A 25,851-nucleotide genomic window follows, 5' to 3' on the forward strand; every position below is an offset into this window, starting at 1 on the left:
TTTTATTCAAGAGTAATTTATCCCTTCTTAAAGACAGATTGCCCTACATGTAACCACTACGTACAAAAAAGTAATAAAATTGCCCTTGGTTTTACAATGATAAATGAAAAGCATTAAAATTCTCCAATTGAACAAGGTATGCAAGGATTTTATGCTGTTGGGTTATGCTCTTTTGTTAAAGCAAACTAGCTTACTGGAATCTAAGACAAGTGCTGAGTGAGCGTGCTTCTAATGGGGAAAGGTGGATATTTTCACAGAACCAGTTTGTCCCCCGTAAAAACACCTCCATCTGATGTCAACCAAAACAGAACCCTGGGCGTGTAGTTTAAAAAGAATGAAGAGAGAGAGAGAGATGCTTGTGTACATACTCCTGTTACTTTATGAACAATAAAGAACTGAGGGTAGGGAATGAAAGAGAAGAGAAAACTATACTGTGGTAGTCAGGATGTGGCGGGACGAAATGGCGGCTTTCTAGTTGAGATTGTATTCTTGGTCTAGAACAAGATTCTGGGGGCAGGTAGCAGGTTCTCAGTCTTCTCAGAGGACACCCCTGTCTGCCGCAGGAACACATCGGTCGTCGTATCTTCATCTCCATTTCTAACTGTGCAGGTGTGTCTGTTTCATCGACTGGTTGTCCCATCAAACCTGTATCTGATCTGCCTCATTGACAAACCCTGTCATTTATAATGGCTTTCATGGGTTTACTATGTACTGTCTGCCTCTTAATCAAACTGCACCACAAAAGCATCCTGCCCCACCACCTTCAAATGGTTATGATCGTTGTTCTCAGTCTTGTGTCCTTTCTGACTCCTTCCTTGAGCCGGAAGTCTCCTCAACTTCCTCTTCACAAAAGAGGCCCCAGGTCCACAAGGAAGGAGCACACAGGCAGCACCAGGGGCGGCAGAAGAAGGAAGCATTGGAGACTGGTTTTTCTCCTTTGTGGCAATTTCAAGCATCACCTTGCCCAGATCTCAATCTGGTTGTTGTTGTTGTTGTTGTTGTTGTTGTTGTTGTTGTTGTTCGTTAGAGCCCTGTTGTGTACTCATTTCTATCAATGGCATAGTAATAAAATTATTAGTAGAAACTAAGAAAAGAAAACCTTGAGGAATTTGGGGAGACGAGTCAGTGGGGAAAGTGCTTGCTATGCAAGCATAAAGAACTGAGTTCAGATTCTCAACATCACATAAAACAGGCAGGCACAGCAGTGTTTATGTGTAAGTCCAGAGTGGAGACAAGCCGATCCATCTAGCTCATGGGCCAGCCAGTGTGGCCAAATCCATGTGCTCTGGGGTCAGTGAGGGCTCCTGACTCACACAGAAGAAAACAGACCTACAGAGGAAGACACCTGACATTAAACCATCCTCCACAGGAGTTCACACTCCACACTCGTGCATACATATTCTTACATGTACACACTCCTTCTGAACACACAAACCACTTGAAAAGGCAAGCAGCATTAAGCTATTATGAATCACAAGTATAAACTACAGAATGGAAAGACAAACGTTTGACGAATACCATGGTTTATGATGGGGAAGAAAGAAAGAAAGAAAGAAAGAAAGAAAGAAAGAAAGAAAGAAAGAAAAGCCAAGTGGCAGGACAGCACATTGATTCACAAAGCTGCTTTCCTGTTGACAGGACAAAAGCAATGATGAGTGATCTAGTTTCGTTCTGTTGCTGTGACAAACACCATGACTAAATGTGGCTTAAGGGAGGAAAGGTGGCTGTTTGTTTGGCCTACACACCCAAGTCGCAGTCCATCCATGAGGGAAGTCAGGGCAGGAACTCAAGCAAGACCTTGAAACAGAAACCACTGACGAAGGCTGCTTGCTGACTTTTGAGAGGCTCATACTTAACTAGATTCTTGTACAGCCCAGAACCCCATGCCTAGGGAATGGTGCCACCCATGGTGGGATGGGCGTTCCTGCACTGATTGACAGTCAAAAGGATCCCCCCACAGACAGATCCACAGCTCAATCTGATTTGGACAATCCCTTAACTGAGAATCTTTTCTCAGCTGACTCTAGACTATGTCACCCTGACAGTGAGGAACTGTGGGAATCTGCTTGGTACCTAAAACATGGCTCCAGAAATAAGAAAGGCATTGGTGTTGAAAAGAGTCAGAAAGAAAAATAGAATAAAAATATTGTGAAAATTGAGAACAAGAAGGGAAAACAACTTTCCTACTAAAACTAAATTATTACACAGACATTCTAACTGCATGAAAAACCCACCGTTTGGGGGAAGCCAGGGAAAACTATAGAAAGAAAAAGGGAATCGCCCTATACATGAATCACCCTTTACAGCATGAATCCAACTGCCTCCGACTATCATTTAAATTATTCTCAATAGTAGAAACATCTTCCTCCACTGATCTCCAGGCCAGCATTTAAGCAGTACCGCTACCATGAATGTGGGAGTCAACCACTACCAACAGGAATGTCTCTGAATCATAGGCCATGTCCTTCCCAGTGGAGATCTTGAGGTAAGCCACAGTTCCGTGGAATAATTATTCATCTGCCCCTAATGGCATGAAGACTCTGGGGAATCTTTATGACAGTGGGTTCCAATACAAGTGGCTACCCCAGATGCTGCTCAAGAAAGATCTACTGTATCAGCTGTCAAAGGCAGCCCTACAAGAGAAGACACAGAAGTAACCCTGGGGCCTTTTCCTATGGAAGATCATTTTCTAAACCAACATCAACTATACATTGACCAGGGAAAGAGGTTGCTGGTAAAAGCTGACTATAAAGTATGTGGATCAAAGAATCTTTTACTTGAAGTATGTTATAGGTTGTCTCTTTTGCAATGGGGAAAGAAATCGCATTTTAAACAACAGAGTGTTAAACAACACTTTGCAGGAGACTACTTTTTTTTTTTTTAATAAAATGACTTATATGGAAACCATTTGTTGTCAGACAAAAGAAATCTTTCCAATGTACCTGTCCAAAGGACAAAACATCGTGACATACTCTATAGTCCTTTCTGGCTGCATCATTTCTGAAGTCTCTTTTTTCAGGTAAACAGTGTTTTAAGACAGGGTTTCATGTAGTTTTATGTAGTCAAGGATGACTATCAACTCCTGACCCTCCTCCATCTACCCCTTATGTTCTGGTTTAACAAGGGCTACACCACCAAGCCCAGTTGTACTTGTGAAACCTTAACAGGATAAAACCTTCCATGGCGCTTACTGGTGATTCCCAAGGGCGCTCTCCAACCCCAGCCTCCTCTGGCCTGAGCTCTGACTCAGACTAAATCCCTACGTCACATCTCTGGATGTCTAATTCCCATCTCAAACTAATCATGTGTAAAACCAAATACTTTCTCTAACTCCTGTTAACACACACACTCACTCACACACACACTCATTCACACTCACTCACACATACACTCACACATTCTCACATACAAACACACAAATACACTTACTCGCACACATGCAAGCATACTCACACACACACACACACACACACAAATACACACATGCAAGCACTCATATATATACTCACATGCAAACACACACTTACACACAAACACATTACTCACACACACTCACATTCACACATTAAAAAACTCACACAGACACATACTCACATTCATACGCAAAAACTCACATAGGCATACACACACTTATACAGAGGCTGTGTCACTTTTGACTTGTTCTTTTTCTCATATGCTTATCAAATCCAGAAGCTACTCCTGACAACTCTGTTTTCTAAATGTGTCCAGATGCAACCTTAACTGTAGGATTCTCTTTCTGGCAAAATAAAGGCCAGGTCCTGATGATGCTCTCTTGCTATGGAGATGACTGTCCTCTACCTCATCTTCCTCTTCCTCGGACTTCTAACTCCTCCTCCTCCAGCCCAACCCACTGCCCCCATCACTCTTTAACACAGTGAATCTACAGGGGCTAGCCCAGGCTGGGAGCCCTTGAGCTGACAGTTGCTATCAGAAATGTGACCTTCCTTTCCCTCTTTCAGGTTAAAATCATGCCCCGGCAGTGTTTCCATGACCCAAATACACTAATAGCACTCAGTCAATCCTTTTAAACAGATGTTGCTTCTAAAGAAACTCAAACTAAGGCCAGAAGTTAACAGATCAGGTCCACTCCAGCCAGAAGTTTGCCTGAGGGAGTGGGGACAGGGCCAAAGGCCAGAAGCACACTAGATAGGGAATCAGCACATTAGTGGCCTCACGTGTGTGTGTGTGTGTGTGTGTGTGTGTGTGTGTTTGTGTGTGTGTGTGTGTGCGAGAGAGAGAGAGAGAGAGAGAGAGAGAGAGAGAGAGAGAGAGAGAGTGCATGTGAGTGTGTGAGCCCCATCGCCCCATTCCCTCAGAATCATCCCTTTTCAGACTGGAAGTGGAGAACAGTTTTCCTTCTGCTTCCTGATTCCCACTAACCTCGGTCTGCCTACTGAGCATCTTTTCCATTTGTACTCCCAGGCTGTAATGCAGAAAACAGATTTTCCCAATGATCCTGAGCCAAAAGCAAGACACTGGTGGAGAAGCTGAGGAGGAGCAGTCTGGAGTTATGCATGGTCATTACTTGGTGGTCAAGATAAACGGTGAGTTGGGATACAAGCTAATTGGTTTAGCATGATAGCTAATAATATTCAGCCTAATGTTTTTAAAGGTTCAAACGAGGAATCTCACCCAAAGCCAAGACTGGGCAGGCATATCGGAGTAGGATCTAATTTAATTTTAATTTTAAGCAACACTTTGAAATTGATCTGGACGTGCACTTTACAACACATACACCATTGACTATTGATGGTAAGGCATAAATGATAAATACCAAGTAAAAATTACAGTTGCTCTGACTTTGACGAGCAAAAAAATCTTTTTTTCTTAGATTAGAGGTAACAAGTAACAAGAAGAAGCAGACGACACACAGTCCAAATCCAAGGCAAGTGGCTTGGCCTCACCAGCTGCGCAGCTACAGCAGTAATTTTGCCTTCCCAGGACACAGGAGTACGTCAGATCAGCCCCGAATCTTATTTTGTTCAAACACTTGTTTGGGGGTCAGCATCCTAGTATTCTAAATCACATCCCACACAATTCAATCCAGTTCCACCCCTAGAGATGACCATTGCCTCAAATGCTAAGCTAAGAGCATTAGAGAAACTAAGGAAACAGGTGATGGTAGTTCTCAGTATATCGTAGCAAGGTGAAAGTGTGAATAAGCAATGAGACCTCAGAGAAAACATCTAGCCCACCAGTATCTCACAAAAGCTCTTCCCAGGCTCGGCTCCAAGTCTCCTGCCGCTGTAAGATGTAGGGAAATGTGTGTCCTCAGAAGCCCAAGACAGCCTTGTGACACTCAAGTGGAAAATATGTATAAAGGGTTTTCCCATCACACGTAACCACAGAATAGATCCAAGTAGGAACTCTGCTAACAAAAGAAGGAATCTAAGTGCCAAGTAAACAGAGTCGAGGGAAAGCACCTGGGGACACAGCAGTAAGGGGCCAGAATCAGACCCTCTGGGCCAGAGTTGCCTCCAGCCCACACAGATGGCTATCATTACTGGAGCACAGTCTTAAAGACTAGTTGAGTTGACTTTTATAAGTTAGATCTTTACATAAAAGTCCAGAGTCCTCAACAAATTGCAAAGCTGGATCCAGTGGAATCAACTGCCCTTTACAGCAACAGAAATCTAAAGCTAAGTAGTGGCTCATCCATTTATGTCTACCACAGGTCAAGACCCTGTACCCATTGCTAGTCCTTATGAACTGCATTCAGCCTTTGTTCGGGCTAAGCTGGCTGGCCAGTGAGCCCCAGGTACGGCCTATGCCCTCCTCCATAGCACTAAGATTACAAGTGTGTACCTGGCTGTTTTTACGTTGGTTTTTAGATTAAACTCAGGTTCCCATGCTTGCATAGCAAACACTTCATGGGTTAAGCTATGACCCAAGCCTGGCACTTCATTTTTCTTACACTGAATGTATTTATTTCTATGGCTTCTGGTCACTGTGAATACTTTAAGTCTAGTGCTAGGTTGAAAGTGCCATGAAGACAGGCACCTCACCTCTTACAGACATTGTATCTCCTCCACCACGCAGAGTGCCTGACTACAGCACTAGCCAATACTGTTGGGTTATGGACAAACAATATAGAGTACCTTTTGAAATTTAAAAAGTAAAGGGTTTTACTCCACATGGCTAATAAACTATAAAGTAAATTTTGGCAATTGAACAGATATGTACTTTGTAGTTACTAGATATTCATAAGACATTAGAGATTAATCAATATTTCACCAGATATTTTTAAGTAGTTTTCCTACTTCGACATTAACTTCTGGTCACAGAAGTCAAATATTTTCCAGTATTCACTTAATCTTCAGGCACTAATTAGCATCTCATTATCCCTATAATTACCACTATATTACTTTTCATGCTTTTCTGCCTACTTGAGAAACAAAACTTAAAACATTGCTTGTGCTTAAATAGCCACTGCCTTTTTATTATAAAATAAAGACATTTCTAAAGAAGCTTGAGACTTGGCTCAGCCTGACAGATCTTTATCTATCAATACGTACAAAGGAAGAATAATTCCATTACCTGGCTGAAGGTCATTCTTTACTCCCTCTGTGGTATACTGAATGAAACTTGCAGCTAATGGAAAAGAAAACAACTGAATTAGCAATCGATTCACATGGTAGCTGTTCAAGTTTATCATTTTACCCTGGAATAAATGAGAGTTGTAAGGATCTTCAGTGTAACACTGAGTGAATGAAAAAAAAAAATGTTCTTTCCTATAGGAATATCCTACAGATTCTCAGTTTCAACATGAATTTCTGGGAAATTGTTAGAACCAAATATTGCAAAGTCCAAAATGCTTAGACTTTCAAGATGTCGTCTTTAACATACAAAGATGAGATCTCAACTCACCAAGCATCGTTCTCTCACTGTTGACTGAACAACTGACAGCTTGCATGTCCTTCTCAAAGGTGTACAGATGCTATTAAAACAACCAAAAAAGGGGGAGGTTACAGGAAACAGTTACATGAAGATACATTCCTGTTAAACTTTATACTAAATATTGTTTAGTAAAACATTTCCTAAAGAGACTTCAACCAATAGTAATATTCTGGATTATTTTTCAAGGAAAATGTTGAATATTTTATGCCGTATTTGGCACTGAAACTTAGCTATGAGACAGGCAAACAGCATTTGAAACCAGGCTAGACCCATGGTCCAATTCTGACTATCATTTTCCAATTGTGTGACTTTGGACAAATTACTCAGCCTCCTAATTCCATCACAATGAACCTAGGACTATAACATGTGTCTCATGTTACTATGAGGTCCAAGAACTGCTGAAGTGGGCGGCCAAAGTCAGTGAAATATCTCATGGGGTTATCAGGGGGATCAGGAGAGACAATACTCACGAAGCAGTTAGTACAGTGTATACTGTCCTAGTGAGCCTCAAATGTTAGCATTAAAGCACTGAGATGAGGAAGGCGTTAATCAGATTGCACACTTGACTATGACACTACTGGTTGTGTCACAAGTGTATCTCATATTTAGAGAGATGGCTAAGAAATCTATCTTTACTTAATATTTTCTTCTTTATGCGTGTTTGAAATGTTCAAAATATCAAGAGAAGCTGGTCATGGTGTGCACACCAGTAACCCAAAAGGCCAAGGCAGAAGGATTAAAAGTTGGAGGCTATCCTGGGCTATATAGTGGCACCTTGTCTTAAAGAACAGAAAAAGGTCAAAAGATTCCACTTCATCAAGGACAATGCTAAGGGCAATGAAAACAGTTGTGTATATGGGAGATACAACATGTAGGTTAAGGACTGAGGTCATGTTATGGCTGGGTCACCATATCTCCACAGGGAGCACTTACGAAAGGGGAACTTTGAGTTACTATGAAGGCACTAAGTTTGGGTCTAGAGAGATGGCTCAGCTTTATGAGCTACTCTTGACAAGGATCCAAGTTCTATTCCTAGCACGCACATTAGGAAACTCATAACTGCATGTAAGTCCAGCCCACAGGCATCTGACACCTCTTGAGCATTCATGAGTGCATACCCCCACACACACGTACACACATACACACAATTAATAATAGTCTTTTTAAAAGAAGTTACTAAATTCCTGCAGTTTTGTTTTTTTTTTTTGATTTTTAATATTTTTATTACATATTTTCCTCAATTACATTTCCAATGCTATCCCAAAAGTCCCCCATAGCGCCCCCCACTTCCCTACCCACCCATTCCCATTCTTTTGGCCCTGGCATTCCCCTATATTGGGGCATATAAAGTTTGCAAGTCCAATGGGCCTCTCTTTCCATTGATGGCCGACTAGGCCATCTTTCGATACATATGCAGCTAGAGACAAGAGCTCCGGGGTTCTGGTTAGTACATCATGTTGTTCCAACAATAGGGTTGCAGATCCCTTTAGCTCCTTGGGTACTTTCTCTAGCTTCTCCATTGGGAGCCCTGTGATACATCCAATAGCTGACTGTGAACATCCACTCCTGCGTTTGCTAGGCCCCGGCATCGTCTCACAAGAGACAGCTATATTTGGGTCCTTTCAGCAAAATCTTGCTAGTGTATGCAATGGTGTCAGCGTTTAGAAGCTGATTATGGGATGGATCCCTGGATACGGCAGTCTCTAAATGGTCCATCCTTTCATCACAGCTACGAACTTTGTCTCTGTAACTCCTTCCCTGGGTGTTTTGTTCCCAATTCTAAGAAGGGGCACAGTGTCCACACTTTGGTCTTCATTCTTCTTGAGTTTCATGCGTTTAGCAAATTGTATCTTATATCTTGGGTATCCTAAGTTTTGGGCTAATATCCACTTATCAGTGAATACATATTGTGTGAGTTCTTTTGTGATTGTGTTACTTCACTCAAGATGATGCCCTCCAGGTCCATCCATTTGGCTAGGAATTTCATAAATTCATTCTTTTTAATAGCTGAGTAGTACTCCATTGTGTAAATGTACCATAATTTCTGTATCCATTCCTCTGTTGAGGGACATCTGGGTTCTTTCCAGCTTCTGGCTATTATAAATAGGGCTGCTATGAACATAGTGGAGCATGTGTCCTTTTTACCGGTTGGGACATCTTCTGGATATATGCCCAGGAGAGGTATTGCTGGATCCTCCGGTAGTACTATGTCCAATTTTCTGAGGAACCGCCAGACTGATTTCCAGAGTGGTTGTACAAGCTTGCAATCCCACCAACAATGGAGAAGTGTTCCTCTTTCTCCACATCCTCGCCAGCATCTGCTGTCACCTGAATTTTTGATCTTAGCCATTCTGACTGGTGTGAGGTGGAATCTCAGGGTTGTTTTGATTTGCATTTCCCTGATGATTAAGGATGTTGAACATTTTTTCAGGTGTTTCTCTGCCATTCGGTATTCCTCAGGTGAGAATTCTTTGTTCAGTTCTGAGCCCCATTTTTTAATGGGGTTATTTGACTTTCTGGAGTCCACCTTCTTGAGTTCTTTATATATATTGGATATTAGTCCCTTATCTGATTTAGGATAGGTGAAGATCCTTTCCCAATCTGTTGGTGGTTTTTTTGTCTTATTGATGGTGTCTTTAGCCTTGCAGAAGCTTTGTAGTTTCATGAGGTCCCACTTGTCAATTCTCGATCTTACAGCACAAGCCATTACTGTTCTATTCAGGAATTTTTCCCCTGTGCCCATATCTTCAAGGCTTTTCCCCACTTTCTCCTCTATAAGTTTCAGTGTCTCTGGTTTTATGTGAAGTTCCTTGATCCACTTAGACTTGACCTTAGTACAAGGAGATAGGAATGGATCGATTCGCATTCTTCTACATGTTAACAACCAGTTGTGCCAGCACCATTTGTTGAAAATGCTGTCTTTCTTCCACTGGATGTTTTTAGCTCCCTTGTCGAAGATCAAGTGACCGTAGGTGTGTGGGTTCATTTCTGGGTCTTCAATTCTATTCCATTGGTCTATTTGTCTGTCACTATACCAGTACCATGCAGTTTTTATCACAATTGCTCTGTAGTAGAGCTTTAGGTCCGGCATGGTGATTCCACCAGAGGTTCTTTTATCCTTGAGAAGAGTTTTTGCTATCCTAGGTTTTTTGTTATTCCAGATGAATTTGCAGATTGCACTTTCTAATTCGTTGAAGAATTGATTTGGAATTTTGATGGGGATTGCATTGAATCTGTAGATTGCTTTTGGCAAGATAGCCATTTTTACAATGTTGATCCTGCCAATCCATGAGCATGGGAGATCTTTCCATCTTCTGAGATCTTCTAGAATTTCTTTCTTCAGAGACTTGAAGTTTTTATTATACAGATCTTTCACTTCCTTAGTTAGAGTCACGCCAAGATATTTTATATTATTTGTGACTATTGAGAAGGGTGTTGTTTCCCTAATTTCTTTCTCAGCCTGTTTATTCTTTGTGTAGAGAAAGGCCATTGATTTGTTTGAGTTAATTTTATATCCAGCTACTTCACCGAAGCTGTTTATCAGGCTTAGAAGTTCTCTGGTGGAATTTTAGGGTCACTTATATATACTATCATATCATCTGCAAAAAGTGATATTTTGACTTCATCTTTTCCAATTTGTATCCCTTTGATCTCCTTTTGTTGTCAAATTGCTCTGGCTAGGACTTCAAGTACAATGTTGAATAGGTATGGAGAAAGTGGACAGCCTTGTCTAGTCCCTGATTTTAGAGGGATTGCTTCAAGCTTCTCACCATTTACTTTGATGTTGGCTACTGGTTTGCTGTAGATTGCTTTTATCATGTTTAGGTATGGGCCTTGAATTCCTGATCTTTCCAAGACTTTTATCATGAATGGGTGTTGGATCTTGTCAAATGCTTTTTCCGCATCTAACGAGATGACCATGTGGTTTTTGTCTTTGAGTTTGTTTATATACTGGATTACGTTGATGGATTTCCGTATATTGAACCATCCCTGCATCCCTGGGATGAAACCTACTTGGTCAGGATGGATGATTGTTTTGATGTGTTCTTGGATTCGGTTAGCAAGAACTTTATTGAGGATTTTTGCATCAATATTCATAAGGGATATTGGTCTGAAGTTTTCTATCTTTGTTGGGTCTTTTTGTGGTTTAGGTATCAGAGTAATTGTGGCTTCATAGAATGAGTTGGGTAGAGTACCTTCTGTTTCTATTTTGTGGAATAGTTTGTGAAGAACTGGGATTAGATCTTCTTTGAAGGTCTGATAGAACTCTGCACTAAACCCATCTGGTCCTGGGCTTTTTTTAGTTGGGAGACTATTAATGACTGCTTCTATTTCTTTGGGGGATATAGGGCTGTTTAGATCATTAACCTGATCTTGATTCAACTTTGGTACCTGGTATCTGTCTAGGAACTTCTCCATTTCATCCAGGTTCTCCAGTTTTGTTGAGTATAGCCTTTGGTAGAAGGATCTGATGGTGTTTTGGATGTCTTCAGGATCTGTTGTTATGTCTCCTTTTTCATTTCTGATTTTGTTAATTAGGATGCTTTCCCTGTGCCCTCTAGTGAGTCTGGCTAAGGGTTTATCTATCTTGTTGATTTTCTCAAAGAACCAGCTCCTTGATTGGTTGATTCTTTGAATAGTTTTTCTTGTTTCCACTTGGTTGATTTCACCCCTGAGTTTGATTATTTCCTGCCGTCTACTCCTCTTGGGTGAATTTGCTTCCTTTTGTTCTAGTGCTTTTAGGTGTGTTGTCAAGCTGCTAATGTGTGCTCTCTCTAGTTTCCTTTTGGAGGCACTCAGAGCTATGAGTTTTCCTCTTAGAAATGCTTTCATTGCGTCCCATAAGTTTGGGTATGTTGTGGCTTCATTTTCATTGAACTCTAAAAAGTCCTTAATTTCTTTCTTTATTCCTTCCTTGACCAAGGTATCATTGAGAAGAGTGTTGTTCAGTTTCCACGTGAAGGTTGGCTTTCTATTATTTATTTTGTTATTGAAGATCAGCCTTAGTCCATGGTGATCTGATAGGATGCATGGGATAATTTCAATATTTTTGTATCTGTTGAGGTCTGCTTTGTGACCAATTATGTGGTCAATTTTGGAGAAGGTACCATGAGGTGCTGAGAAGAAGGTATATCCTTTTGTTTTAGGATAGAATGTTCTGTAGATATCTGCCAGATCCATTTGATTCATAATTTCTCTTAGTTTCTCTGTGTCCCTGTTTAGTTTCTGTTTCCATGATCTGTCCATTGGTGAAAGTGGTGTGTTGAAGTCTCCCACTATTATTGTATGAGGTGCAATGTGTGCTTTGAGCTTTACTAAAGTTTCTTTAATGAATGTGGCTGCCTTTGTATTTGGAGCATAGATATTCAGGATTGATAGTTCCTCTTGGAGGATTTTACCTTTGATGAGTATGAAGTGTCCCTCCCTGTCTTTTTTAATGACTTTGGGTTGGAAGTCAATCTTATCAGATATTAGAATGGCTACTCCAGCTTGTTTCTTCATGCCATTTGCTTGGAAAATTGTTTTCCAGCCTTTCATTCTGAGGTAGTGTCTATCCTTTTCTCTGAGATGAGTTTCCTGTAAGCAGCAAAATGTTGGGTCTTGTTTGTGTAGCCAGTTTGTTAGTCTATGTCTTTTTATCGGGGAGTTGAGTCCATTGATATTAAGAGATATTAAGGAAAAGTAATTGTTGTTTCCTGTTATTATTGTTGTTAAAGTTGGCATTTTGTTCTTGTGGCTGTCTTCTTTTAGGTTTGTTGAGGGATTACCTTCTTATTGTTTCTAGGGCGTGGTTCCTGTCCTTGTATTGGTTTTTTTCTGTTATTATCCTTTGAAGGGCTGGATTCGTGGAGAGATAATGTGTGAATTTGGTTTTGTCGTGGAATACTTTGGTTTCTCCATCTATGTTAATTGAGAGTTTGGCTGGGTATAGTAGCCTGGGCTGGAATTTGTGTTCTTTTAGTGTCTGTATAACATCTGTCCAGGATCTTCTGGCTTTCATAGTCTCTGGTGAAAAATCTGGTGTAATTCTGATAGGCTTGCCTTTATATGTTACTTGGCCTTTTTCTCTTACTGCTTTTAGTATTCTATCTTTATTTAGAGCATTTGTTGTTCTGATTATAATGTGTCGGGAGGTATTTCTTTTCTGGTCCAGTCTATTTGGAGTTCTGTAGGCTTCTTGTATGTTCATGGGCATCTCTTTCTTTAGATTTGGGAAGTTTTCTTCTATAATTTTGTTGAAGATGTTTGCTGGTCCTTTGAGTTGAAAATCTTCATTCTCATCCACTCCTATTATCCGTAGGTTTGGTCTTCTCATTGCGTCCTGTATTTCTTGGATGTTTTGAGTTAGGATCTTTTTGCATTTTACATTTTCCTTGATTGTTGTGCCGATGTTCTCTATGGAATCTTCTGCACCTGAGATTCTCTCTTCCATCTCTTGTATTCTGTTGCTGATGCTGGTATCTATGGTTCCAGATTTCTTTCCTAGGGTTTCTATCTCCAGTGTTGCCTCATTTTGGGTTTTCTTTATTGTGTCTACTTCCCTTTTTAGGTCTAGTATGGTTTTGTTCATTTCCATCATCTGTTTGGATGTGTTTTCCTGTTTTTCTGTAAGGACTTCTACCTGTTTGATTATGTTATCCTGTTTTTCTTTAAGGATTTGTAACTCTTTAGCTGTGTTCTCCTGCAATTCTTTAAGGGATTTTTGTGCTTCCTCTTTATTGTCTTCTGCCTGTTTAGCAGTGTTCTCCTGCATTTCTTTAAGTGTGTTATTAAAGTCCTTCTTGAAGTCCTCTATCATCATCAGGAGATATGCTTTTAAATCCGTGTCTAGCTTTTCCGGTGTGTTGGGGTGCCCTGGACTGGGCGAAGTGGGGGTGCTGGGTTCTGATGATGGTGAGTGGTCGTGGTTTCTGTTAGTAAGATTATTACGTTTACCTTTCGCCATCTGGTAATCTCTGGGGTTAGTTGTTATCGTTGTCACTGTTTAAAGATTGGAGCAGAAGCTGTGTTCCACTCACCAGCAGTCCCAAAATCCTGCGGCGGGGGTCGTGGGTAGCTGGCAGGTGTCAGGCAACCCTGCGCTCCCGCTACCCCGGTGCTGATCCGGCCGGATGAGGCCTGTGGCCCTACTCAGGCCGGTTTCTGCTTCCCTAACTAATGCAGTCTCAGGTCCCGCGCAATTGGATTGGAGCAGAAGCTGTGCTCCACTCACCAGAAGTCTTAAGATCCTGTGGCGGGTGTTGTGGGTAGCTGGCGAGTGTCAGCCGACCCTGCGCCCCAGCTGCCCTGGTGCTTTTCTGACTGGAAGAGGGTTGTGGCCCTATGTAGGCCGGATTTCTCTCTCCCCAACCAGAGCAGTCTCAGGTCCCGCATGATTGGACTGGAGCAAAAGCTGTGTTCCACTCACCAGCAGTCCCAAAATCCTGCGGCGGGGGTCGTGGGTAGCTGGCGGGTGTCAGGCAACCCTGCGCTCCCGCTACCCCGGTGCTGATCCGGCCGATGAGGCCTGTGGCCCTACTCAGGCCGGTTTCTGCTTCCCTAACTAATGCAGTCTCAGGTCCCGCGCAATTGGATTGGAGCAGAAGCTGTGCTCCACTCACCAGAAGTCTTAAGATCCTGTGGCGGGTGTTGTGGGTAGCTGGCGAGTGTCAGTCGACCCTGCGCCCCAGCTGTTCCGGTGCTTTTCTGACCGGAAGAGCCAGTTTTGTTTTTTTTTTAACTCTTGCTGAGTGATTCTTATTTATAAATAAGAAGAATCATAGATTATACACTATGTTTTTAATATTTTATACTTTTAACTATATGCATGAATAATAATGCATGAATAATCTTGATGCTTAAAAAATACAAATGCTGCCAAATATAACCTCAAACCTTCCAAACCTCAGGCAATGTCAACTTCTTTCCAAAAAGCAAGTTTGTAACATGCCTTACAGATTTTCTAAGGTTACCTCAATAATTACTATACCTTTTGTTTCATAGTTTTCTAACATGAATGTAGTGTATTATCCTATCAAATGCTATTCTTCACACAGCAAAACATTTTGGAGAGCCTTCTGTGCCTGCATACATTTACAGGTGTGTGTGTGTGTGTGTGTGTGTGTGTGTGTGTGTGTGTTATATGCAGATGTAATGCAGGCACACATGCCTGTGCCTGCGAAGGCCAGAGGTCAGCGTCAAGTGTCTTCTCTATAATGCTCTACCTTTTTGGCTAGACCATCAGGCTCATGGGTCCCTGGACCTCACCTGTTACACTCCCAGTACTGAGACTGCAGGTGCACACCACCATGCTGTTTTTCACGTGTGCTGGGGATGTGATCTCAAGACTCTACATTTGTCCAGCGAGCACTTTAAGCCATGTTAGCCTTCTAATGTAGCCCAATTATAGACATCTCAATCCCTCAGCAGATGTATTTATTCCCAAGTAATGTATTGGTGGGCATTAATTTATCTCTCATTTTTAGGTATTAAAATGATCTACTTCACACACACACACACACACACACACACATAAATAAACAATACATATCTTTCCAGTGTTGGGGCTCAAACCCAGGGACTTGTACATGCTTGCCAAGTTTTCTACTACTGAGATACAGTCCTAAACCTCAAATACATCTTTTTGAACCTATGTAAGAATCACTGCATCATACAGAATACAAGTATGCAATTCTTCAATTGTAAACATCAAAAATTATTCACCAAACTAGTTTATGCAAAAATAAAAAAGCAATTACATAGTGACTCATGAAGCAGGATAATAGAAGGCAGGTCTGGGCTTTAGTCATGGGTTAATCCAGAATTGGAAATACCCATTCTTTTAACTTTCTGGCTTTAATACATTTTTAGCCTTCACATAACAAAACTTCAAAGTCAGCGCCCTGGAGGTTCCAACCCCACATTCCATATGAGCAAAAGCAGAGAAAAGGAATGTTTGTTGGATTCCCAGAAAAGTCCATTCAACATTATATCCATGTCTTATTGCCTCCTGCATACGCTGAGGGTAGACTAGCAGGAATGGAAGTGGAGAAAAGAGATGGGAGAGGGGTAGGGAGAAACAGGTTAGAACTTGCCTACATGTGGGTAAGTAATGTACTGCTTCCTGTTTGGCCATATTAGGAGAGTCATCCATTTAAACCTGTAGAGAGCAAGACCATGATGAAAAAGACTCCGTTCTCTCTATTCCTCCAACTCAGTAAAGCTAAAATCCCTGAAGGTAGTGCACAAAATGAAACTAAGAAGACTGAGAAGTTGAGTAAAGAAGACACAGATTGGAAGTATGGTTCTACCACAAGCACAAAGCTGTGGGTTTTATCCATAGCACTGCAGGGGGTGAGGGGGGATGTAAGCTCTCTGGGGACTACAAGTCCTGAGACATGAAGCAGGGATGACCTTTTTTGCATAACATATTCTAGACTTGAAACTAGAGAAGAGACCATAACAGAAATGATGCCAGGAATAGACAGAAACATACACCCCATCCCCTGAGCCAAAGAAACAAGAGACCCAGAAAGACAGATGATGACTGCTACCTGATGTCTAGCCAACCAGTCTGGAAAAATGAAGCCCACTTCTCTCTTTACCCACAAAGGCTGAGTGGGGAGATGTCACGCTTTCCGGTCGAGTCAGTGTTTACATTCCTCTGTTTTATGTAAGATTCCAGTAACCTCTTTGTACCTTACAAGTATGTCACCCAACTTCCTTATTGTCTTCTGTATAAAAAGTTTGATACTCGATTTGACAAATAACATTCAGATTCTACACAACCTCTCCTGTGTACATCTGTCTGTCATTCATCCGACGCTTTGCCCACCCGCTACTAAAGACCCGTTCCACGCAGACAAAGGGGCCCAGAGGGTCTGAGGCAGGGAGACCAGGGTCCTACCTCATCCAGATACCCCAGGCACTCTGTTCACTCCTGCCAGAACAGAATCAGAAAAGACCAAGTAGAAATCAAGACTGTCATTCCACCTGGAAGGAATTTACCTCCTCTCAACACACAGACAGCTGTATAGGAATTGTGGACACTTGCCCTTGCCCAGTACTGAGGAGGCCCATCTCTCTTGTGGAGCATCATCAGAGATGGTTAATGGGAAGCCAAGACATCTGCTATCACCTTCCCAACACCTACCTAACAGTCCCTGAGTCCTTACCCTGGGGTTGGAGCTGCAAACTGCATCTCTACCTGTGAGTAACAGGGCACCCTCTCAGCTGAGTCTCATCAAAGGAAGGCAAGTGGAGAGCTTGAGTTCCTAAGCAGGAGTGAGGTGGTGCCCTCTATTCCTCAATGAGTTCTGTATCAGAGAAAACACTAAAACAGAAAACTAAATAACATCTAGAGTCTCTTGGGAAAGACTCAAACAATGAGTCATGCCAGGGACCAGGAAAACTTCAGCTCAAGTGACAGAGAAATAGGCATTAAGCACTAGAGTGGCAAATACAAGATGCTGTGGCAAAGATTTTAAAGAAGCTGTGGTTTAAAAAAACAAAAACAAAACAAAACAAAAACCCCTTCAGTATGTCTTAGTTAGGGTTTTACTGCTGTGAACAGACACCATGAACAAAACAACTCTCATAAGGACAATATTTAATTTGCCTGGTTTACAGGTTCAGAGGTTCAGTCCATTATCATCAAGGCAGGGGCCTGGCAGAGTCCAGGCAGACATGGTGCTGGAGGAGCTGAGAGTTCTACATCTTCCTCTGAAGGCTGCTAACAGAAGACTCCCTTCCAGGCAGCTAGGAAGAAGGTCTTAAAGCCCATACCCACAATGACACACCTACTCCAACAAGGCCACACCTCCTAATAGCATTGTTCCCTGGGACAAGCATATACAAACCATCACAAATAACTTTAAAATGTGATTGAATGAAAAATAAACAGAAATTTTAAGAAGGGAATATATAAAGAAAAATGCATAGACATTTTGCACCTAAAAAGTGCAATAATCAACTATTTAAATCTCAAATGATAGTAACATGGATTAAAAAAACAAACAAACTCTATGAACTTGAAGGAAAAAGGAATACCTCATCTGAACAACACAAAGTAAATAATCTGGGATGGAGGAAAAGGAGCCAAAGCTCAGACTCAAGGCTATCACAAAGATCTGTGTGAACTACTCTAATGTGTCCAAAAAGAAAAGAGTGGAACTTAAAGACACAGCAGCTGCTGCATGAATTGCCCCAAATTGAGCAAAAGATTTAAGAATTGTATGAAAACCCAAACAAATCCATATGGGCATACACAAGTAAATTTGCAGAAAATAAAGGGCAAAGGAGAAATTAAAAAAAAAAAAAAAAAAAAAAAAAACCTTCTTTTTCACAAGTGATTGGGGGAAGTGATACCTTGAGTACAGAAGGAAAATAATTTAAAAGACAGGTTTCCCATGAGAACTCTGAAGGGGGGAGGGAGGAAAAGAGAGGGAAGAAAGGAGGGAGAAAGGAAGGAAGACTTTTTTTTCAAGACCCAAAAGACAAGACCTGCCATCCTGAATTCTAGACTCAGCAAAATCATCATTCAAAATGAATAAATAAAAGAAATGTGAAGGAAAAGAAAATTGAGAATGTGTGACTTGCACACCAACTGTAAAATACTGGTACTAAAACTAAGTCTTAAAAGACCAAGAAAATGATATTTTTAAAACAGGAAGCAGTACAGGACACCAGGGAGGAAGAGGAAACAATGGAAAGAGGAACAATATGGGATGTAAATGGTTTCCTCATTCATATTTTCTAAAAGTCATCAACAACAAAGGCAGACGTATGTCATTAAATGTGGGTCTTGAAAAGTGCCAAGGAGCTAAGGCTGCCACTCATCGGCCTATCATTAACCCAGGGCTAGATGTTCGATCCCAAGGTCCACAAGAAAATAAACAGTTCAAACTAGAATAACAGTCTTTTTTAAACTGGGAAGGCTGGCTAGAGAGATGGTGCAGCAGTTAAGAGGGCTTACTGTTCTTATAGAGGATACAGATTCAGTTCCCAGCACATATGTGGTAGCTCACAACTCCAGTTTCAGGGGATTCAATGCCCTCTTCTGGCCTCTATGGGCTTCTGCATGCACATAAGCTCACACAAGGACACATACATTTTTTTTTTCAAAGACAGAGAAAATATTGGAAACAACTGTAAATTTAGGAAAGTCATTGACTTTAAAAAGTAAGGGTTCCAGTTTCACTGGAACTGGTCAGTGGTCACCAGCAGATCTCAGAGATAGCAGCAGAGATCTATCACTGTGTACATGACAGCAGTGGTAACAACAAAATCTTGCCTATATGATGAAATGGCACAGAACCACACTACACATGTTCCACCAATGTCACTGTCCTGGTTCTACTGACAGGCTACAGTTATACAAGGTGTGGCAACTGGAGACAACTGGGTTACGGGTACATGGGACTTGACAGTTTTGCCCATATAAAAACATTTAAACCAGAAACACTTCAGAAGGCAAGGAATCGCTATATCCATGCAGCCTTTATCCCATCCTGGAGCCCTTATCACTAAAATACAGCATTGTCTTCCTCTTGGTGGCACAGTTCTAAAGCAAAAATACAGAACTTGAAAGAATATATAAACTTCAGCTGACCTGAGATGCAAAGCTATTGCCTCAACAAGACCAATGAGCCAGGGGAAAATCATGTGGGTTGTAAGGTTTTCTGAATATGTGAAAAAGATAGAAAAGAAAGGGTGCTTAGCAACTGCTGTGGTCTGACTATGTCTCCCAAGTTCATAGGCTGGAGACAGTGGTGCCTGGAAGAAGGCCCAGTAATGGGTAGTTGGGTCACAAGGCTCTGCCTTTCTTGTGGGCTACTGATGTTTTCACAACACTGGGCTAGGTACTCGGAGAGTGTTTTCATAAAAGTGAGCCTAGACTCCTCCTGTTCTGTTCTCCTGTTCTCCCTGTTTTCATGTGGACCATTTGATGACAGAAAGAGAAGGCCCTTACCAAATCTAAAACCCTTGACCTTGAACTTCTCAAATCCAGAACTGTAATATGTGGAACTAAATATCTATTCTCTACAAATTATCAAAACTCAGATACTCTGTTATACCAGGAACAAACAGGGCAAGGGGGAAACTTGGGTTTAAAAAAAAAGGGGGGTATGTCTTTATTATAATCATAACTGGTTAAATTCTCCATTAATCTATGTCCCAACCAATTTATTTCCTGAGTAATCTCCATGTTTTAAAATCCAAAGAAGGTACAGGTAGGACCACCACTGTTGCTCAAAGGAACCCACCCAGAACCCTCAGGACATTGGAACTGAGGGGTGCCCTAGAACAGGAGACTTCCAGTCTTGGTCTGCGCCCAGAGCTGATCCTGTGCCACAGAGCTGCATACAAAAATACCTCCAGGAGAGAGTTGGTCTCCCAGGAGTGCCTACACATCTGTGAGCACAGGTAACACCACCACTTCTGCTCAAATTCCTGGCCCAAAAGGGCCCATCACAGAGCCATCAGGACACAGGAACCAAGTAACAACTGGGAAAGGATCCTTCAGGTTTCCATCTACACCCCAGAGCTGACCCTGTGCCACAGCTCTCCATACCCAAATTCCTCCTGGAAAGAACTGGTCTCCCAGGAGTACTGACACACAGGCCTACAGGAGGGACAAGCCAAAGTCAGAGACAGCAAGACCAGCTAACACCAGAGATAACCAGATGGTGAAAGGCAAGCACAAGAACATAGCAACAGAAACGAAGACTACTTGCCATCGACAGAACCCAGTTCTCCCACCACAGTGAACCCTGGTTACCTCAAAACATCAGAAAAGCAAGACTCTGAGTTAAAGACACATCTCATGATGATAATAGAGAACATTAAGAAGGACATAAATAACTTCCTTAAAGAAATACAGGAGAACACAGCTAAACAGCTAGAAGCCCTTAAAGAGGAAGCACAAAAATTCCTTAAAAAATTACAGGACAACACAACCAAACAGGTGAAGAAATTGAGCAAAACCATCCAGGAAAAATGGAAATAGATTCAATAAAGAAATCAAAAAGGGAAACAACGCTGGAGATAGAAAACCTAGGAAAGAGATCAGGAGTCATTGACACAAGCATCAACAACAAAATTACAAGAGATAGAAGAGAAAATCTCAGGTGAAGAAGATACCATAGAAAACATTGAGACAACAGTCAAAGAAAATGCAAAATGTAAAAAGATCCTAACCCAAAACATCCAGGAAATCCAGGACACAATGAGAAGACCAAACCTAAGGATAATAGGTATAGAAGAGAGTGAAGATTCCCAACTTAAAGGGCCAGTAAATATCTTCAACAAAATTATAGAAGAAAACTTCCCTAACCTAAAGAAAGAGATGCCCATGAACATACAAGAAGCCTACAGAATTCCAAATAGATTGGACCAGAAAAGAAATTCCTCCCATCACATAATGATCAAAACACCAAATGCACTAAACAAAGAAAGAATATTAAAAGCAGTAAGGGAAAAATGTCAAGTAACATATAAAGGCAGACCTATCAGAATTATACCAGACTTCTCATCAGAGACTATGAAAACTAGAAGATCCTGGGCAGATGTCATACAGACCCTAAAAGAACACAAATGCTAACCCAGACTACTATACCCACCAAAACTCTCAATTACCATAGATGGAGAAACCAAGATATTCCATGACAAAATCAAACTTACACAATATCTTTCTACAAATCCAGCCCTACAAAGGATAATAGATGGAAAATGCCAACACAAAGAGGGAAACTACACCCAAGAAAAAAGCAACAAAGTAATCTTCTTTCAACAAACTTAACAGACGATAACCACACAAACATAAAAATAACATTGATAATAACAGGGAGCAACAATCACTATTCCTTAATATATCTTAACATCAATGGACTCAATTCCCCAATAAAAAGACATAGACTAACAGACTGGATACATAAGGAACCTCACAAAATTGCAAAGCTTTTATAAGGTAAAGGACACTGTCAATAGGACAAAACAGTAACCGAGAGACTGGGAAAAGATATTTTCCAACCCTACATCCGATAGAGGGCTAATATCCAATATATATAAAGAACTCTACAAGTTAGACTCCAGAGAACCAAATAACCCAATTAAAAAATGGGGTATGGAGCTAAACAAAGAATTCTCAACTGAGAAATATTGAATGGCTGAGAAGCACCTAAAGAAATGTTCAACATCCTTAGTCATCAGGGAAATGCAAATCAAAACAACCCTGAGATTTCACCTCACACCAGTCAGAATGGCTAAGATCAAAATTCAGGTGACAGCAGATGCTGGAGAGGATGTGGAGAAAGAGGAACACTCCTCCATTGTTGCTGGGATTGCAAGCTGGTACAACCACTCTGGAAATCAGTCTGGCGGTTCCTCAGAAAATTGGACATAGTACTACTGGAAGATCCAGCAATACCTCTCCTGGTCATATACCCAGAAGATGTCCCAACTTGTAATAAGGACACATGCTCCACTATGTTCATAGCAGCCTTATTTATAATGGCCAGAAGCTGGAAAGAGCCCAGATGTCCCTCAACAGAGGAATGGATACAGAAAATGTGGTACATTTATACAATGGAGTACTACTCAGCTATTTAAAACAATGAATTCGAGCCGGGCATGCTGGTGCACGCCTTTAATCCCAGCACTCAGGAGACAGAGGCAGGCAGATTTCTGAGTTCAAGGCCAGCCTGGTCTACAAAGTGAGTTCCAGGACAGCCAGAGCTGTACAGAGAAACCCTGTCTTGAAAAACCAAAAAAAAAAAAAAAAAAAAAAAAAAAAAATTCATGAAAATCTTAGGCAAATGGATGGAACTTGAAAATATCACCCTGAGTGTGGGCAGAATAGGATAATGGGATAAGAGAGCTAACCATGTTGGAAGCCAAAAGAGGAAGGTGGCCTGTGAGAAACTTAGAATGGATTCGGGATGTTTAAGATCCAGGGCCACTGAGATTCAATTCTCACACATGCCTGCCACCCCTGCCACCCTCCTGTCCACACTGTCCAGGAACTAAGGGGAGTAGTTTATTAAGGGAAGTAGGCACATCTCCAAACCTGGATTGTTATGAAAAGGAATAAGAACAATGACATGAAGGTTAGCTAGAGTCAGAACTCAGCACCTGGGGGCATTATTAAACTGATCTAGGAGCACACACACATATTTTAGGGGAAGGCAGTGGACTTCCCACTTTTATTTTTCCCCATAACATTGTAAAATTAGTCTCAGCCAACTTTAAATTTCAAAGAACTGAGACTGTGTGAGTCATTTGGTTCAGTAGTTGTTATTCTCTTTTTGTTAAGGTAAAAAGGACTTTTAAAAAGCTAAGGAAATTAGAGAAGGAAAGAAATGAAAGGATATAAATTTGGGGGGATATAAAATTGAGGTTTATATCTAAAAAACAGAAGAGGCAGAAAGAAAAGACAGTCAACTGAGAAATCTATAATTACCTCATTCTGTCTGGTTTGGCAATCATATAATCCAAAAACAGCGTTTCCCTTATTGTCCTAAAAATTAACCAGATGTTTATTAATGTTATTGTTTAGAAAATCAAACCTGAAATAACTCTACCCATTTTAACAACAGTCACTCAAAGGTAGCCTGCTGTACACATCTAAAGGAGCGGACCTAATTCAGCTGGACACTGAAGCCTCAAGAAGGGATGGGTCACCCCTGAACATCCTGGAGAATCTGAGGCCTGGCTAGAAGGCCTGGCCATGAGCCTCCAGCCGTGTCCGTGAAAGAGTAAATGTGGCATATTCTATAAGTAAAACCGAGTCTTTAAATGAATCAATCCTGTACTGGACAGTTTTGTGTGTCAACTTGACACAGGCTGGAGTTATAACAGAGAAAGGAGTTTCAGTTGAGGAAATGCCTCCATGAGATCCAGCTGTAAGGCATTTTCTCAATTAGTGATCGAGGGTGGGAGGGCACCTTGTGGGTGGTGCCATCTCTGGACTGGTAGTCCTCGGTTCTGTAAGAAAGTAAGCTGAGCAAGCCAAGAGAAGCAAACCAGTAAGTAACATCCCTCCATGGCCTCTGCATCAGCTCCTGCTTCCTGACCTGCTTGAGTTCCAGTCCTGACTTCCTTAAGCTATGAACAGCAGTATGGAAGTGTAAGCCGAATAAACCCTTTCCTCCCCAACTTGCTTCACAGTCATGATGTTTGTGCAGGAATAGAAACCCTGACTAAGACAAATCTTAAATACAACTTAAGAATTTGTATTTGTTTGTTTGGTTGGTTGGTTTTCAAAATAGGACAAGCCTTGGATGTGCTGGACTCACTATGTAAAACAGGCTAGCCTTGATCTCACAGAGATCCACCTGCCTCTGTTTTGAGTACTGGAATTAAAGGTGTGCACTGCCATGCCTAGAAGCTTAAGAATTTTTTTAATCATCGGGGAAACAAAAAATGGTGAAACAAATGCATAGAACTTGCTGCTGAAACTACTCCTTGATGTGTCCCTATTAATTAGCAGAGCTATCAGGAACATGAGATTTTCCTTAGGACAGCCAACACCTGAAGACATCAAACACCCAGAATGTAAACTATGGTTATATTTACACCTGAATGTACAAAGTAACCATGACAAAAATTTAACATACTAACTAGGTTTAAATATCTTGTGGGGTTTTTTGTTTTGTTTTGTTTTGTTTTGTTTTGCTAGACAATGAAATTATCCCCTCCTTCAAAGTTTTTGAATTCCAGGTATGTAGTTCTGTCTTCTTTTCAAGGTAAAATCTTTCATGAGATGGACTATCAGCACCCTTCAGCTAACCCGAGGACATTAAAAGTTAAGTACCAACAAGGGCTTGATATCCTTCAGTAAAGGGGCTTATAAATTCTGTAAAAAGTTAATCTTAACACTGGGGAAGTAGAGACAGGTAGATTTTTGTGAGTTTGAGGCCAGCCTGGTTTACAAGGTGAATTCTAGGCTAGCTACAGCTACATAATCTCAAAGAAAAACCATCTGTAAAAGATTAATATAAATGATTAAAATAATAAACTATATGTTGTATATGTTTACTGCAGTAAGAAGACAACATGGACTTACCTTATAGGTATAAATAATGTTTCCATTTCTTTCAATGTTTAGTACACGTAAGCTCCCATAAGTTGTTTCTAAAACACCTGGAATATATTAAGTCAGGTTAATATTCAGAAAATGGTCTTAACTTATCTAACAAATACAGTATTCATGAAGGAAATCAAGTGCAAAACACCACGTTGATGCTTCTGTTACCCTGGGTTTACAAGCAGGCAGACTTCTTTAATTTATCACATTTAGAGGTCAAAACGCTCATAACCTTTCAGGAACAGGAAAAGGCTAGTAGGCCAAGGTGTCCAGGAAGGATATTTGAGATGCCAGGAAGGTGGCAGATTCTGAGTACATTCATCCACTGTGGACTCACTGGGCTAGACACCCTTGAGTCCTAGGCTATATACTTTCCTATATGTTGTATCTCAATAATTTTCTGAGGGTACATCATGAATGGCATACCAACTTAGAATTATCAGTGTCCTGCTAGGTTCACCCCACCAGGTACTCAGCTGAATTATAGGTATTTGAGTAGTAAATTAAAACAGTAAGATTTTAAACACAGAGTTTTTAAGGAGGAGATGGCTCCAATGGTAAAGTGTTGGCCACACAAACATGCAGACCGGCATTCAGATCCCCAACACCAATGTAAAAACCCAGCCACGGCAACATCCATCTGTAACTTCCGTGCTGGAGGAGGGTATTCAGGTGGATCGTCCAGCTTGCTGGCAAGCCAGTACAGTGAGGGTCAGTGAGAGACCAAGTGGAGGACCCCAGAAATGCAGACGATGCTGAGCGTCCTCCTCCTTTGTGTCTGTCTTCCTGTCTGAGACAGTGATGCAAGTGACCTTGTTTGAATGTCAACTGCCTTGTCAGCCATAAGTGCTTACTTACAAAGTCTTGGC

General features: G+C 41.2%; 1 protein-coding gene across 2 annotated transcripts in view; it reads right to left on the minus strand.

Moving 5' to 3' along the window:
• The window catches only part of Gsap (gamma-secretase activating protein), a 107,811-nt gene that overhangs the window by 72,654 nt on the left and 9,306 nt on the right, over positions 1 to 25,851 (minus strand). For both annotated transcript variants that reach the window (XM_085836462.1, XM_085836461.1), the window contains exons 2-5: positions 24,962 to 25,038; positions 23,357 to 23,413; positions 6,889 to 6,958; positions 6,559 to 6,612 (exon numbers count right to left, since the gene is read on the minus strand). In XM_085836462.1, the coding sequence (XP_085692588.1) occupies positions 6,559 to 6,612; positions 6,889 to 6,958; positions 23,357 to 23,413; positions 24,962 to 25,038 (258 nt within the window). The remainder of the gene's footprint in view (positions 1 to 6,558; positions 6,613 to 6,888; positions 6,959 to 23,356; positions 23,414 to 24,961; positions 25,039 to 25,851) is intronic.

The sequence above is a fragment of the Mus caroli genome, unplaced genomic scaffold (genome assembly GCF_978045245.1).
Source record: "Mus caroli unplaced genomic scaffold, Mus_caroli_1 scaffold_4, whole genome shotgun sequence".
Classification (NCBI taxonomy): Eukaryota; Metazoa; Chordata; class Mammalia; order Rodentia; family Muridae; genus Mus; species Mus caroli.